Source organism: Pan troglodytes, chromosome 22 (assembly GCF_028858775.2).
Source record: "Pan troglodytes isolate AG18354 chromosome 22, NHGRI_mPanTro3-v2.0_pri, whole genome shotgun sequence".
NCBI classification, from domain to species: Eukaryota; Metazoa; Chordata; class Mammalia; order Primates; family Hominidae; genus Pan; species Pan troglodytes.
Genome location: NC_072420.2, coordinates 16891512 through 16907891, shown reverse-complemented (window position 1 = coordinate 16907891; position 16380 = coordinate 16891512). Strand labels below are relative to the sequence as shown.

The 16380-nt window shown below is 33.5% G+C and overlaps 1 protein-coding gene across 15 annotated transcripts in view; it reads right to left on the bottom strand.

Moving 5' to 3' along the window:
- The window catches only part of USP25 (ubiquitin specific peptidase 25), a 147567-nt gene that overhangs the window by 21021 nt on the left and 110166 nt on the right, over positions 1-16380 (bottom strand). For 9 of the 15 annotated variants that reach the window (XM_063803629.1, XM_063803627.1, XM_001155737.7 and 6 more), the window contains one exon: positions 15268-15410. In XM_063803629.1, the coding sequence (XP_063659699.1) occupies positions 15268-15410 (143 nt within the window). Of the gene's footprint in view, positions 1-7961; positions 8058-10058; positions 10173-15267; positions 15411-16380 lie in introns of all 15 variants that reach the window. The other 6 variants (XM_009443720.5, XM_016938423.4, XM_024352357.3 and 3 more) reach the window with 2 other exon arrangements.

The following is a 16380-nucleotide window of genomic DNA, read 5'->3' as shown; positions in this document are numbered from 1 at the left end:
ATCTTCTATCTTGTAATCAAAACAAAAAGTATTATAAAACCATGAAAGCAGCAGAATTAAAATTTTGCATAATTTTATAAGTGATCACAGGACCAAATCTATAAAAAGTTGCTGTATTTTATAAGATCTAAAAAATTATGTATAGTAAGACACAAAAAATAAATTTAAAAGACAAATTATAAACCACAAAATATAATTTGCAAATTATAGATGAATCAATTGTCTTAGAAGATCAGTGTTCACTTAACTAAAAGAAACTCAGTGTAATAAACGTATAAAGAAGATGAATGACAGTCAACATAAATCCCAATTGCCAAAATATTTATGAAAAAAACTGACCCTCACAAAGATCAAAGAAATACATTTTGAAATATGAGATTACATTTTTAATGTCTTTTTTTAGACAAATATCAATAGTAGAATAAAACAATATAACTACATGTAGGCAATTTGATAACACTAGTATTTAAAATTTGCAAGCACTTTGACTTGTCAACTCTGCTATGTTCACGCAAGTGTTCAATAATATATGCATAAAAATGTTCACGATATTGAAAATAACTCAAATATTCAGCAACAACAATGCTGATAAATTTTATAAGAATAGGTAACAACTTAGGTGTTCTTTATGTGACAGACACTGCCTGAAGAGTTCCACGTGAATTATCTCATTTAATTCTCAAGATAACTCCTCATATAAGTGAATAAACTGGTTCTGATAATTTAATAAATTGCCTGAGGTCACAATTATTAAATGATAATGTTAGGATTTAAACCTAGGACTATGGAGACCTTGCTGGTAACAGCTAGTAGGAGACAGAGTTTCCTAAATTAGAGTATGAGTAAGTTATCAGTGTGCTGACATATTGCTCCCATCAGCCTCTATAGTGGGTGGAAATGTATTAACTTTCTTCAAATTTGTTGTAACATGAATACCCTATTCTAGGAGAATATTTAAATAAATTTTGATAAACCCTAGGAAACAAAGGAAAAATACTGAGATAAATCTACAAATCCTGATATGAATAATTACATATACATGAAAAATAAACTCAAGAAAAAGAAGCAAATAGAAAGAGTATACTTCTGGCCGGGTGCGGTGGCTCACGCCTGTAATCCCAGCACTTTGGGAGGCCGAGGCAGGGGGATCACGAGGTCAGGAGATCGAGACCATCCTGGCTAACACGGTGAAACCCTGTCTCTACTAAAAATACAAAAAATTAGCCGGGCGTGGTAGCGGGCACCTGTAGTCCCAGCTACTCGGGAGGCTGAGGCAGGAGAATGGCGTGAACCCGGGAGGCGGAGCTTGCAGTGAGCCGAGACTGCGCCACTGCACTCCAGCCTGGGCGACAGAGCGAGACTCCGTCTCAAAAAAAAAAAGAAAGAGTATACTCCTACTTTTATTTAAATTATAAATACAGGATGAATGCCTGAATGTAAGCCAGTCTCATCTATCTCTCTAGGATATACAAGAAACAATGAATAGATGCTCACTGTGGAGTGAGAATTAGGAAGTGAGAGAAAAACATTTACATTCTACATTTTGGATTATGTATTACTAGTTTACACATCACTTTTTCTAAGAAGCCCTCTAGGTACTAGCTCTGTTTTCTTATTTTATGTTCTTTTTCCACATTACACTGGTTCTTTATCATACTAATAACTCTAATTAATGTTTCTTTCCCTAGCAGAAAATGAGGTTCATTAAGGTAGGAACTCAGTCCATCATTATCCCAGCTACATCCCTGGATTTAGGACAATGCCCTGCATATAAACAGGCAATACTTTTTTAGTATGTCCATCAACAGAAGGATAGAAAAAAATTATAGTCATACAACAAAATACCATGAGAGGGAAGAAATGACAACTGTATAACATGGATGAAGCTCCAAACACACTGTTGAGTAAAAGCAGTCAGACAAAAAAGGACCTAGAGTAAAAGATGCCAAGTGTATAAAGGCCAACAAGAAAACTAACATATGTTGTTAGAAGTCCAGATAATGTCTACTTTTGGGTATGGACAGACTATAGTGATGGGAAGGCGGAAAAAAGTTACTTCTGGAGTACTCCTGTTCTACCTCTTGGCCTAGTTGGTGGTCACATGGGTAAACACACACTGTGATAACCCAGAGTTGGAAGTACAAGTCTGAGAGCCTAAAGTCAGGATGTGTAACTGACTTGAAAGATGTGGCACTTAAAACTCAGGCTACAAATGTACACAGCCAAGAGGAAAAGAGTCTTCTTTGGCTAAGCATGGAAATGTTGGACCGCTGTCTTGAATTTAACAAGATGCATGGAGAAGTATATTTTCTGCATTAACGATTTAGGCCTGCGTATACCTTTAGGGAACAAGATTTCATTAATACCATGTTGATAAATAATTCTTCCCCTTCACATTCCTTAAAGGCCATGTAAATAAGGAAAGTATCACTCAAAAAAAAATTCACCGAGTTGTACTTTTCAGCATGTTTTATATTCTAATAAACATTTTTATATCTATTGAATAAACAAAGTGATTAAGAGACATTTCAAAAGCAAAAAAGGGTGATAAAGTTACGTCAAGTAGGGACACCATTATTATGAAGCAATGAAACAACTATTAAGAAAAAATTTTTATAATACAAAAGTATTACTTCAATAAAACCCTAAGGGTACTTTGATACCGACAAAATTTTTACAAAAAAAGAAATTTTAATGTCTTTTAAAATAAATGAAAAAACTTACACTAATCCCATAATTGTAATTATAGTATGACCCTCTCACCTCTACACATATATACAAGCAACGAGTACTTTGAAAATATTTTGTTTTTATCTTCTGGCTTTTATTTTTGCTTATCATAGTAACTCTGTATTGCTTTCCTCTGAATTTCATTTTTACACAACAGAATCTTCTCTCCGTAAGCCATTATTATTTGGGGATTTTCTATAGTAGAAACTAGTTTTAACCATTAAAGTCAATTTGAAGAAGGACTCAAGTTAGTGTAGTGTAGCCCAGTCTCATCCTCTTGCATTTTTTTTTCCAGATCAACTTTGCCTATTAACTTTTTCATACTGCATTCTTATAGGGTAGACGTTCACGTGGGATGATGGCCTGTGGTTGAAAGAGTTCCTATGACTGGGTTGGTAACTTCCTAATTCGGAGGTTAAACTTTAGCAAGTCCACTTACTCAGACCTAAGTTTCTTATAACAAGGCTGACAGTGGCACCACTATTCTTATCACTAGCAAACATTCAGAGTATTAAAAAGTTGGTCTAATCATAATACATAAGGAAATCCATATTCAGAAGTACCTGAACAGGCACAGAGTTAAAAAGCTTTCTTTCATAGCCAAAAAGCTAATGTAAAATAGATCCGACCAAGATTTTTTCAGGACGTGGCAGGACAGAAGAGATATTAAAAAGAAAACCAAAACACGGCCTGGCGTGGTGGCTCACATCTGTAATCCCAGCACTTGGGTAGGCCGAAGAGGGCAGATCACAAGGTCAGGAGTTTGAGGCCAGCCTGGCCAATATGGTGAAACCCCGTCTCTACTAAAAATACAAAAATTACCTGGGTGTGGTGGCGGGCCCCTGTAGTCTCAGCTACTCAGGAGGCTGAGGCAGGAGAATTGCTTGAACCTGGGAGGCAGAGGTTGCAGTGAGCCAAGATCGCACCACTCACTGCACTCCAGCCTGGGCGACAGAGTGAGACTTTGCCTCAAACAAAACAAAACAAAACAAACAACTTTTCCCTCAATTTATAATACACTAAGCACAAAAAAGAACAAAAATTTAAAAATACTATATCTAATTGAGGGGAAACAGGAAGACAGAAGCAGCAACCATATGTTAGATTCTATGGTGTGTACATATTTTATGAATTAATACTGAATGATGATGATGATTAGAATCAATCAAAAAAAGGTAGAATGTTTAAACATGCCAATAACTATGGAATGAACCAAAAAAATGTGTTAAAAGATCTACCCCGCAAGAAGGCGCTAGGCGCGTATGATCTTACGAGTGAGTTCTAACTAACAGAACAGATCATTCCAACGCTAACACAGTGAAGTATTAAAAAAACAGGAAAGCTCTCAAACTCATTTACCAAAGCTAACATAACCCTAATTGCAAACTTGATGAGACAGCACAAAAAAGAAAAACACCGAATTCATTTAATACAGAACGCAGAAAGCCCAAATAAAATGCTAATGAGTTAAACAGTAAGCATTTGAATTTACAAAATAAAAATTTACTAAGAAAAGTATTTTAAGTAAGTAGTGGGAAAATTTATATAACTTTGGGTAAGAGTAGATCTTTTAATATGGCAAAAAAAAAATCCATAAAGTAGGAAAATGAACATACTATTTTAAAACCTGTTTAAGAAAAAGTACTCTAAACTAATTCAAACAGAACTGGTAGACTGGGAGAAAATATAGGACACATGTCCATAAAGAGGGTAAGATACAAGAAATGAGAATATATCTATAGGATGGAATACTGTGTGTGTACATGTGTGCATGTGTGTACATGTATGTGTACACGTGTGCGTGTACATGTGTGCACGTGTGTGTACACACACGTACACATGTGTATGTGTGTATACAGACACCTAGTAAAGATAATGTGATACTGTCTAAACTTTAAGCCCACAATAGATTTGAGTGATATAAGTTACAAAATATTATGAACAGTAAAATCTACATTAAAAAAATTTTAAGTCTCTGTATATGTGCATTGTCATAAATAAAAAGAAAAAAAACAAGATACACAGTGCTAAGAATGGTTACAATAGGGCCATGGCAGTGGCAGAGACTGTCATTGTTAGTTTTATTTTAGACACCTCTATATTACTGAATACAACTGCATTTTGTATACATTACTTTCATTTTTTATATGAAAAAATTTTTAAGGCAACATATTATCAGCTAGAGTTCTCCAAATGCTTCTACCTTTATCAAAAACATGCATTAATTAGAAACAACTTGATGTATGTTTACATAAAGGGGTTACACTCATATATTACTCAATCACAGATAGGTGCAAATGTACACAAACTTCAGAAATTTTATAAACATATACACACACTAAAGACATAAAAAGGTAGAAAGAGGGTTTTATGATAGTAATTATTAGGTTAAGCCAAACGAAACTGTTAATTTTGTTACTCCAAAATGGTACTGACAATTTCAAACAAATGAGTTAAAAAAATTATATTAGCAAATAAAGGTCCTTGACACAGATATGGCACATTCATTTTTCTCATTTTTCATCTCCGACTATATGTGGACCAGAACTGGACACATAAGATAAGCTTCGTGATAATACTAACAACAATAACAGCTAAATTCTGAGCATTTACTATCAACCAGATACTACTTTAAAAGCATAACATTGATACAATTTATTTAAAGCTCACAATGACTCAATAAAATAAATAGTTATTTAACACCTCGGGAAACTGAGATACAAAGATTGAATAATTTGCCCAAAATCAAAGCTACAAAGCAGTCGGCCCAGGCAGTCTGGCTGCTAATATCAACATATAAACTACTTCCTTCCTAATGTACATTCCCACTATTCTTATAAGTGTTTTTCCAGCAGAAAAAAAAAGCAAGAAAGGGAGTATGATGATAGTAAGGAGAATGGTTAGTGAAATACAAATTCTGTAGTAATTATTTTTAACATCTGACAAAGAGCACAATTTCCTTATGCTATGAGTAAAACGTCAAATTCGACTCAATCTCCAAAGCAACTTGAAAACTTTTACCTCAGATTCACTGAAGTTTATTAACCACAGTATTTATTTAGATTATGTGCTGAGAGTTGCAATATAACATAACTTATTTAAGAAAATGCTCTGTCCCTCTTCCACAAACTTGATTCTTGCCCATGCTTTCTTGCTGTACTATCAAAATCATAGAGCAAACCAATAAAGAAAAATATATGAAATATGGAAAATACACAAAGGAAGGGATGCAAAGGGAATCCCCCGAATGATGGTGAAAGGAGATCTCAAGTTACTAGTTATGGATCAGGAGAAAAGAAAAACCAATACAGATTGGGGCAGGTCATAAAGCTCCAGAATAGATGTCCCAAGAAGATAAAACTGGTAAAGGCAGAATGAGAGGAGATTTAAACAAGCAGTGGACAGCTTTGAACTAAATCAGTAATACACATAAACTAAGCAAACCAAAAAACAAAACAACTAAGTTTAAGGAAAACAAAAGTTAAGGGAAAAACAGAAAGTAGTAATATTTATAATATAACTCAATCACATATAGCATACATAATAATATTACAAATGCAGAATTCTGATATAATCAAAATTACAAGATTTTACGTGTGTGTGTGTGTATGGGGGATGGGAGCTGTGTCTCTCAGTGTTTGTATGCGACGCAGGAAAAGAAAGAGAGCTCATCACTCATATTCCATAGAAGCAAATTCAACAGGTAATGTGTAAACTGTGAATAAAAAACCCAAATATTCTATTTAAAGATATGAATTAATGCCAAACAGATTAAATAACTGAAAGTCATTATCCACTGGGGGCTTACTAACTGTTGTAATATATACAATTAGGTGATTCTTTATATGCAGATATTAACTTAATAAAAATGAGATTTGCAATTCAACATAAGAAGACCCAACCTGGTCAGAAATGACAATGGCACTGTAAATCATAAATAAGTTTTCCACAAGAAATAAATACTTTAGAGGACATATATTCAGTGTTTTTTTAAGAAAAGAAAATGTAGACTATCTGGGCATAAGAAGGAATTTCTAATTGTAAAAATTAGGAAGCCAGTTAGAAAACTAGAAACTATAAAAAAAGTATTAAAACAGGAAACTATAAAAAATACGTTTTTCTTCTTTTTTTAGAAGTAGATTTTCAACCTTTCTTATGGGATCATAATAGGGTGATCAACTTGTCCTGGGACCAGCTTGCTTAGAACTTTCCCAGTTTAGCACTTTAAATCCTGTAGTCCAGGAAATCCCTCAGTCCCGGGCATATCAGGAGAGTTAGTCACCCTAATCTTAGCAAACTCAAACATGCTTATTGATAGGTCTACTACTATGTACAAGGCTTTTGTTTTGTACTGTATACTGAAAGAAACAGTGAAAAAAGAACCAGTTTTTGAAAGACCAAGTTGGATAATGGCAAAATACAGAAAATGAAAAATGTTAGATTTTTAATGTCAAAAATAAAGAAATGCATAGTTCACTGTAGCAAACTGGACCTCAAAAAAGCTGCTTTTTACAACCACTAAGAAGGGTTTGAAAAGAGTGAAAAAAAAAAAAAACTTGAAGATTTTCAGTTAATGTAAATAAAATGACAAAACATACATGGTATTTTCATCTTTCAAATCTGTAAAAGGAAAAAATTGTAATCAAAACATTGTAAAGCTCTGATATTAGAGGGAAAAAGATGTGGGTAAATCATGGAATAGTGTTCAGCTTGATGTTCTCACATGTCTTGAACTGACTAGGTTATCAAAAATTAATTATGGGGAAACATAACAAAAATAATATAATAAATAAATCATTTTATAAACAAAAAAGCAATTTAGTACCTAATGATAATAAAATAAAAGAATATTATGATATTGACCAATAATATGAACAATGAAGATAAAATAAACTATTACCAGGGCAATTTACTCAGTTCTTATTATTGTTCATCAATGTCCTCATTCCCTTCAAATAAAAAATACATTTCAAATTTCTGCTGACAAATCAAAAGCACACTATTAGAGTGACTCAAATAAAAAGATTTTTTTCTTGAATTACCTGGATTAAGAGATAAACAATCAGTATTAGGTTAATTAATACATAAAACCCTAGGATATCCGGTGGCCATAACTAAGATAGGAAAAGAGAAATTATACAGAAAACCAAACTGAATTCAAAGAAATAAAATATTTTAAGAAGCTTAATTTTGAAAAAGAAAAGACATGAAAATGAAAATGTTCATTGTACCTTAAAGAACCCTGCTTCAGGGCCACACCTGTCATATACACTCCTGGATTTACCTATCGCCATGATAATACCTTGCATGTTCGGTGTCATCATGATCTGCCACAGAAGATAGTTAACATTAAAAACAGGTTTTTAAACTAAAATAATTTATTCACATGCAAGCTGAAACTCTTTTGTTTTCCATATTTATAAATCAAATGTTGCATTTTTAATACCAAATTTAATCCAATATGCGTGTAAGCACCTTTTAAGATCATCCATACAGGGCACAGCTGGCTCATACGGAGCCTTTGTGCAAACTGCAAAAAGGCATCCTCTCTGAATTGGAGAATTTGAAAAAGGCACCCTGCTTCTAGACAAACAAATTAGAAAAATGTGCTATCCTCTGAGTGAACTATTTAGAAAAAGCAACATCCCTTTTTACCAATTAAAAAAGGTACCTCTTCCTCAAGCCTCAGAGAGCTCATCATGAACTCAATTTGCTTCCCACTTCTGCCCCTTGTCTAGTCATCCTTGCAGAACTGTACAACCTGCACATCCCTGAACAGCAGCCCTGTATCCATAACAACTCATTTTTAAAAGTTCCAATGCACATGCACTGTTAAACTGTCACTGCAATAAATTTTAAAAAACGACAAAACACACAACTCTGTCAATAGCATAAGCACTTGCACAAAAGATAGTGTTAAATGATTAATCACAATTCAACTTTTTTAAATGAGAGAGGGCACATCCTAAAACAAGTACTTCACTGCTTAATCAATAAATTGATAGGTTTATTAAAAACATGCCAGATCCCATAATTTTCAAGAGCCAGCATGTTTATAAAATAGTTAACTAGAACAATGTAGAGCCATTAAGTACTAAATACTTAAGCATTTTTTTGTTTTCATAATGGCTTATTATTTTTAGCTGTTTACATTTTAAAATATCTGCAAAGTGAAATTACTCAAAGCCCTATGAAGCTATCTTATAGAAATCAAGAGATTGCATCCGTCACCTCTGATTCACTGAACCTATCACTCATTGTATTTACTTTGGATTATATACTGAGAATTGCAATATATCTAACATCTGCTTGAGAAAACTCTCTGACCAGTTTATCTCACAAATCTGCTTATTCTCTTTATGGCGTGTGATTTCTTACACTGGTACAGTGATATGTCTTTATGACACTTCTGACTTTGGTGATTAACTCTAGCATGATAGTAACATTGGAGTAAGTCAGAAAAACAGTTATGTGAAAAAAACTAACATAAATGCAATTCTTATACAAACCCATAAAAACTAGAATCCAACAAGCATTTTTCCAAATCACCCCCTCCCCCACTACCCAATAGTTACGGCCTACTCTGTGTTCCTGTTCAAAAACAGCTTTACTGGCCGTTCCTCAAAAAGAGCAATATTAAGTGTCTCAAGAGAAAAGTGGAAAAGGGGAGAAAATCATCTGATAGAATAAGACAATAGATCATTTTCATCTGGATTCCAAAGAACTAAATCATGAAAAACAAAAATGCCTCCATACTGTTGGAAAACTAAGTAAATGAGAATTTACAGTGAAGAGATAAGAATAAAGATGGAGGTCCTATTAACGGTAGGCACTCAGTAATGGTGATGACTTACTCCACTCACAGTCACATGGAGAGGCTGTAGAAGCAAAAATATCAATTATCCATCCTGCAATCATGCTGTGGGATTTTCTGGCAGGAGATAGTGGGAAAAGTATTATAAGTAATTCCAGTAAAACAGGAATGGAATATAAAAAATTATTTTTAAATGCAAAAAATTTTTGTACTTATTAAACAAATCTTATTGTAATCTGTCAACCTGGAAGTAAACTGGTACTATTTCTGCATAAAAGAATTAACTCCAGAAACAGAAAATTCTTTTGACAAATTCCATAAGTTTTCTACTTAAATTTTCATTTGAAATTCAAAGTTCTGTTAATAATTGGTAAAGTAATTTTGGACTATGAGGGGGCAAAGCTGTATGTTATGTGGCAATAGACATTAAGTATGAGGGTGCAGGCATGCCCAAAGTATTTGTATTAAATAGCAAAAGTTAAGTAGCAATGGTGCAGAGGGCTGTAAAAGGTACCTCGTCATCATACCCCCCCTCCTTTGATTCAATCATAAATTTCCCTACATGAGGGATCGCCACCTCTACAACTCGCTGATTAGAAAGTGGTTGGCTTGTAGTATTTTCAGGTTTCTGCAGAAGGAAATCATTAATATAAACATTAGAAAAGAGAACAGTGGAGAACAATGGCATCCTTGCACAACTGTATAACCTGCACATCCCTAAGCAGCAGCCCCGTATCCATATGACTTATTTTTAAAAGTTCCAATGCACATGCACTATTAAACTGTTTAAGCACATACTCTTAAATCTTTTAAAAATACCTGCATTGACTTGGTATCAAATGAAACCACTTAAAACTGAACATCAGAAGCAAATGCATTCATCAAGTAGTAATATAAAATCTGCAGTTTTCCCTTTACATCCTCAAACTGGGTATTACCAGTATCATTACATTTTTCCCTGAAAGTATTTAGAACTTTAAGTACTTAAGATAAAAAATAGTGGAGTTGTATTTTCTATTATTGTCTGTATAGCTGACAATTTTTTAAAAAGTCCAATAGCTCCCAAAAACCTTTCTTGATATCTCAACCAAAATAAGATATGACCTCCTCTAAACTCATCAGAATTTGTAGGGTTTTTTTCCTTATAATTTTATCCTTCTATTCTTTTTGGTAATCAATTGTGTATCCAGTTAATATCCATATTCTATTTTGTTTAACTTATTATATACAGCCTATGAGGCTCCAGTATATTTATATCTTAAGTGTTCAACAAACACCTGCTGAAAATAAGAAAAAGCTGTTGGAAGCTGATACCCATTTTTAACAACTCAATCAGATTTATTCCTTTTTTTCTTTTTATTGTTAACAAATTCTATGTATTTCAGTAATCTACACTAATACAGAAGTCAGTGTAAAATTCAGAAAATTTCATTCAAAACTTCATGACACTAATATGATTCATTCAAAATACCATACAGATGTTTACATACTTATTTATCTTATTCAACATATTTATAACTAGCATATCCACTATTTACCTATTAAAAAAGCCAAAAGTACTGAAGGTGCTTGAAAGCAACTTAAGTAACTGAATTGCATAAGTTTTCATAAACAAAGGTAAACTTTTGTTTTGATATTACAAAAAACATTTTTATAACAGCAATTAAAGAGGTTTCATTTCCATTAGAAATATGGGTAAATTTTAGCAATGTGAACATTTCCTGGCTTCCTGGAAGCATATATAGAAAAAGAGTTTAACTGAACAATAAAACGAAACAAAACCAATAGCTGCAACTGGTACTGCCCCTTTTAAAATAAATGCTATTTTTGGCATGGCGTGGTAGCTTAGACCTATAATCCCAGCAGTTTGGGAGGTCAAGATGGGCGTATCACTTGAGGTCAGTAGCTGGAGATCAGCCTAGCCAACATGGCGAAATCCGTCCCTACTAAATATACAAAGATTAGCCAGGCATGGTGGCACATGCCTGTAATCCCAGCTACTTGGGAAGCTGAGGCATGTGAATTGCTTGAACCTGGGAGGCGGAGGTTGCAGAGAGCTGAGACTGCACCACTGCACTCCAGCCTGGGTTACAGAGTAAGACTCTGTCTCAAAAAAAAAAAAAAAAAATATATATATATATATATATATACACACACACACATATATCAAAATCCACAACTTATCCTTAATTTATCAAAATCCACAACTTTTCAACAGGAAATGATCAGCCTCAACAGGTATCATGATCATGAGAGATAATATGCAGCTAAGCCAACACCAGGTATGGAACAGCTGTTCTATAAAATGACAGCTATGAGTCATTGTACTACTTTGTTGTGCTACTTTAAATTGTTTATATTTGAATAATTTTAACCTAATACTACTATCACACACATTCTACAGAGATGTGCTTCGTCCATGACATTTAATTAAGGATTTTTAATCTTTCTAGCATATAAGAGACGAACTGTGGTAGGTCTCTGTACACAAGAGTGAAATATAAACAGGTAAATTCAGAAATCTGTTCAGAGTTTGTGGTGATGATTTCTCACTAGCAAACCAATGCAAAACAATTCTATCTTAGGAAAAGAAAATATAAATTTAAAGCAAATGGTTATCACTTAGAATATTAATCCTTACAAAACAGATTCCCTTTGGGGGAAAAAAATTGCACTTAGGGAACATAAATGTTTTATAAACCTTTTCAGTTACTATTGAAGAGTTTCAACAGCATAATGCTGATCAAATACATGGGTAAAAGCTGAAAGGGGGAAGAAACTTTGCCACATATAATAATTCTGTAGTATCATTCACCAAATTTAGATATCCCAAAGAACCATAAAAATTTTCCATGTAAAGAATTTAAGGGCTCACTAGAGTAAAATACATGTTTATTTATCTTTTTCTATTGTTTTCAGGTCTTATATGAATACATCAACAAAGGCTAAACTTGAAAAGAGTTAAAAATAAGTTTCTCAGTTAATATGCTGCAAAAATAATTAAAATACGAAGATTTTTATGACTTGCCTGAAATCCATTAATTATATGACTTCTTAAAAAGTGGTCTCATAAGAAGGGTGACAAAAAAGCTATCTAAGTCCACGGCCACATTAATGTGTCTTTACCTTTTCACCTAGTAATTCAACCATGGGAAATCTATTCTAAGGAAATAACCTGAAATATGAAAAAAGTTTTCATTTCTAGCATGGGAAATCTATTCTAAGGAAATAACCTGAAATATGAAAAAAGTTTTCATTTCTAGCAGCCTATTTATAATGTAAAAGTAGAAACACATATACGATTGAGTAGCAGATAAACAAGAAGTTAATTATTCAAGGGAATAATACTCAGCCACTAAATGTTTTCACTGAGTTTACAACATGGGGAAATGGTTATAAAAGGTAAGTGATTAAAAGAAGGCAACACAAAATTTTGTATGCAACTCAACTATAAAAATAAATCCCAAATCTACATATTAAAATAAAAGTGAAATAAATACCAACATATTTACAATAATTAACTTTGAGTAGTGAGTGGGACTATGCATGACTTTTTCTCAGGGTCTACTCTTCTATATTGAAAATATCCTAAGTATTCCATTTAAAATTAAAGACATTTTTCTAAAAAGCAGGGTGCCTAAACACTTGAAGACTTTCTCTAATTTCCATGATTCTACGCTTTCCAGGAAATCTTTCTTATATTAAAGTTGATTTTAATATATTGCATATTTGAAAAGCGGCTAGGACTGATGTAACAGAAGGAAACCAACAGTTACTCAGTGCCTACTACATGCCATGCCAGGCACTTACAAATAATGCTCTTGACTAATCCTACAATTACCTTCATTTTATGGAAAAGAAGACTGAGGTCTATCTGGAGAAATTTGGCAATTTATTCAAGGTTGCATTCATAATAAATAAAACCAATATTCCAAAATCCAGAAATATTTAATCCCAAAGTCTGAAGATACTTTTCACCTGTGCAATTTAGCTTCTAGTGTACGCTAAGTTTAAATGAAAAAAACCGCTATGAAGTAGTTACCATGACACTAAGCAACTGACTGTAAGATCAAGCCACGGTTAATGAATTCTCAGACTTGCTTCAGGATTTACATATGCAATGGGGCTAACTGTGGATGCCACTCCAGAAAACAATTAAATGAATAGACAAAGAGTGTATTTGTCTATATCATATAGTCTCCCTGTCATCCTCCTTTCTGAAGTAAAGATGAGGTAGTAGGTTGCTACCTTATAAGACGATATCCATATTATGAAGCTGAGCAATCAAAATTTAGCTGACTTCTGCAAATTTAAATTCCATATGATTTTCCAAACTTAAAATCAGGATTCTACATTAAGCTAAGTAATGCTTTTGGTTTTCTAATACCAGCTTCAAAAGTGACACTCATTAATCATAATTTAGGCCTTTAACAAATAAAAGTTCTAATTAGCAGAGGCCTTGCAAATGCAGTTTTTGTCAGACAAAACTATTTCCCCTTGTACCTACTCCTCTGTTCTTTCTCCTTCCCTAGGTTTTCCTCTTACCATCACCCAAGAAGCAGACATCCCAGATCCACTAAACAAAGCATTTTCCAAGAAAAGCTTTAGAGTTAGTGATGTTCACATCAAATTCATTTAAAGCTTCTAAGGCATTTGCAAAATTTGGAATCATCAAATATCTATTTAAATTAATACATTTTAATAAGATGATATATTAATACATTTTCAAAATTGTTCAAACAAAAAATAATTTGTATTGTTATTTAGTTCATCAAAACAAAATTAACAGAGTACCATATCTCTTGAACATTTTGGCTAAAGGAAGTCTTATTACATATTTAAGGCCTCATTGCAATTAGCAGGTTATTGCTGGCACTGAATTCACTTACTAAGCAGAAAATTACGTGTTGTAAAATTATGATATGTCGTACTCTTTTTAGATGTCAAGGGGAATCTTCAAATATTAAAAGGAACTACCACAAAATCTGCATTAGAGCTGCTTATGCTCACTAATAAAAGATAAATGACTACAGGAACTAAAAGGTTTAGTAGTAACAAATTCTTGAAATAGCTTCTCTCAGAATGCCATATTCACTGATAACACAGTATAACACCAACATGCTGAATTTACCACTATAAAAAGATGTAGTTGAAAACTACAATAGAGTAGCCTAATGACGTTTTTGCACAGGACGTTCTTAAAATATTCATAAACAGTTTTGCAACATCATACTTATCCTTCTAATAATACTCTAATCTACAGTATCTAGTAGTTTTAAATAATACTCTAATCTACAGTATCTAGTAGTTTTATTGTTAAACACATTTCATGAAATTATGACAATTACATCTTAAATTCTCAACTATTCCCATGTAATCAGATTACAGATGGAGGAATGAGTGAGAGACAGGAGAAATACTGCTAAATTTTACACTTCTCTTTTTAAGTTCCAAATCAAATGGTCAATTTAATCTATGATTATGATTCATTAGAATTCTCTAGCAGAAAGACAGAAACTTAAGGGAAAAGTGTCTTTAAAATCACAGCTGAGGAAATCACAGCCTGGGCATGAGATGACTTGCCCATGGTCACTGATCATGCCCATGGCAGAGCCATCACTGGGCCCCGTCTCTCCTGACTCCCTGACAGGTCCCTCTCCACTATACTGGAGGAAATGTCGTGACCATGGCTATGTTCAGAGAGCCAAAAGAAAAGTTCTTACCGACTGCAAAACTGTTTCAGGACTTTTATCTTCATGCTCACGTGATGCCTTGGTAATTATTCGAATAGTTTCTTCTTTCAAGTGCTTTGAGAAATCACTTCTTGATGGCTGCTCTAGATATTCTGGGTCTCCTGCTGCTTGTGCTTCATGAGAAAAGAATCAATTATATATCTAATATAAATCACAGAGTCTATACTAAGATAAATCTTTTATTCATTTCTATGTCTGAAGTTATGTAAGAACCAATTTTAGTCTTCCATTCAAAGTAAAACATATCTTTCCACATATAGCACTTCTTCCAGGAATTTATTAAAAAACAAAAACCCAGAACTAAGAGTACTCCAATAATTACGAAAGAAAGCTCTCATTATAGTTTATGGTAAGGAATTCACAGTAAATTTTTCTGCCATGAGAAATAACAAAAGCTCATTTTGGAAAATTGCCAGCATTTTACCAAAAGAATTTGGTTTGAACAGCAATCTTGGGCTGACCTTCCATAGAGTGCACAGGAGCTATTTTTCTCTGGCCACAGCATCTTCCTTCACACTTCCTGGCAAAATCTCAACCCTGAATGAACCTAACCTTCCATCTTTTCTGTACTTGCCCCAGTAGCTGAGTGTTGTCAGAGGAAAGGCAAACTGGTACCAATAAAAATTCATGATATCTCCTATCCATCTTTTGAGTTCCAGACTTATATATCCAACAATGTACAATGAACATCCACTGGGTGTTCCCTAGATGAGACAAGCTCAAAATCCTTACATGACCTAAAGGGTTTATCTCAGTGAGTCTCTGACAAAGCAGCCAGTCTCTGTCTCCATGAAGCTTACAGTCATCTGTGGAGAACACCACTAACCAAATAATCATATATATAAATTTTGACAATATTATAACACTTTATATGGGAACAATGGCAGTGAAGTGATGTGAGCAATTTGGATTGTGACCTAAAGTGACCTATTAAGCTGAATAATGAATAAGCTGTTTTTCCAGGTGGAAGAATGAAGAGTCCATGCAGTAAGCATGGACTACATTCAAAAAAAAGAATAATATGACTGGACTACAGTATGAGAGTGGACAAATGGCAAGAGATGATGCAGGTATATAATATAA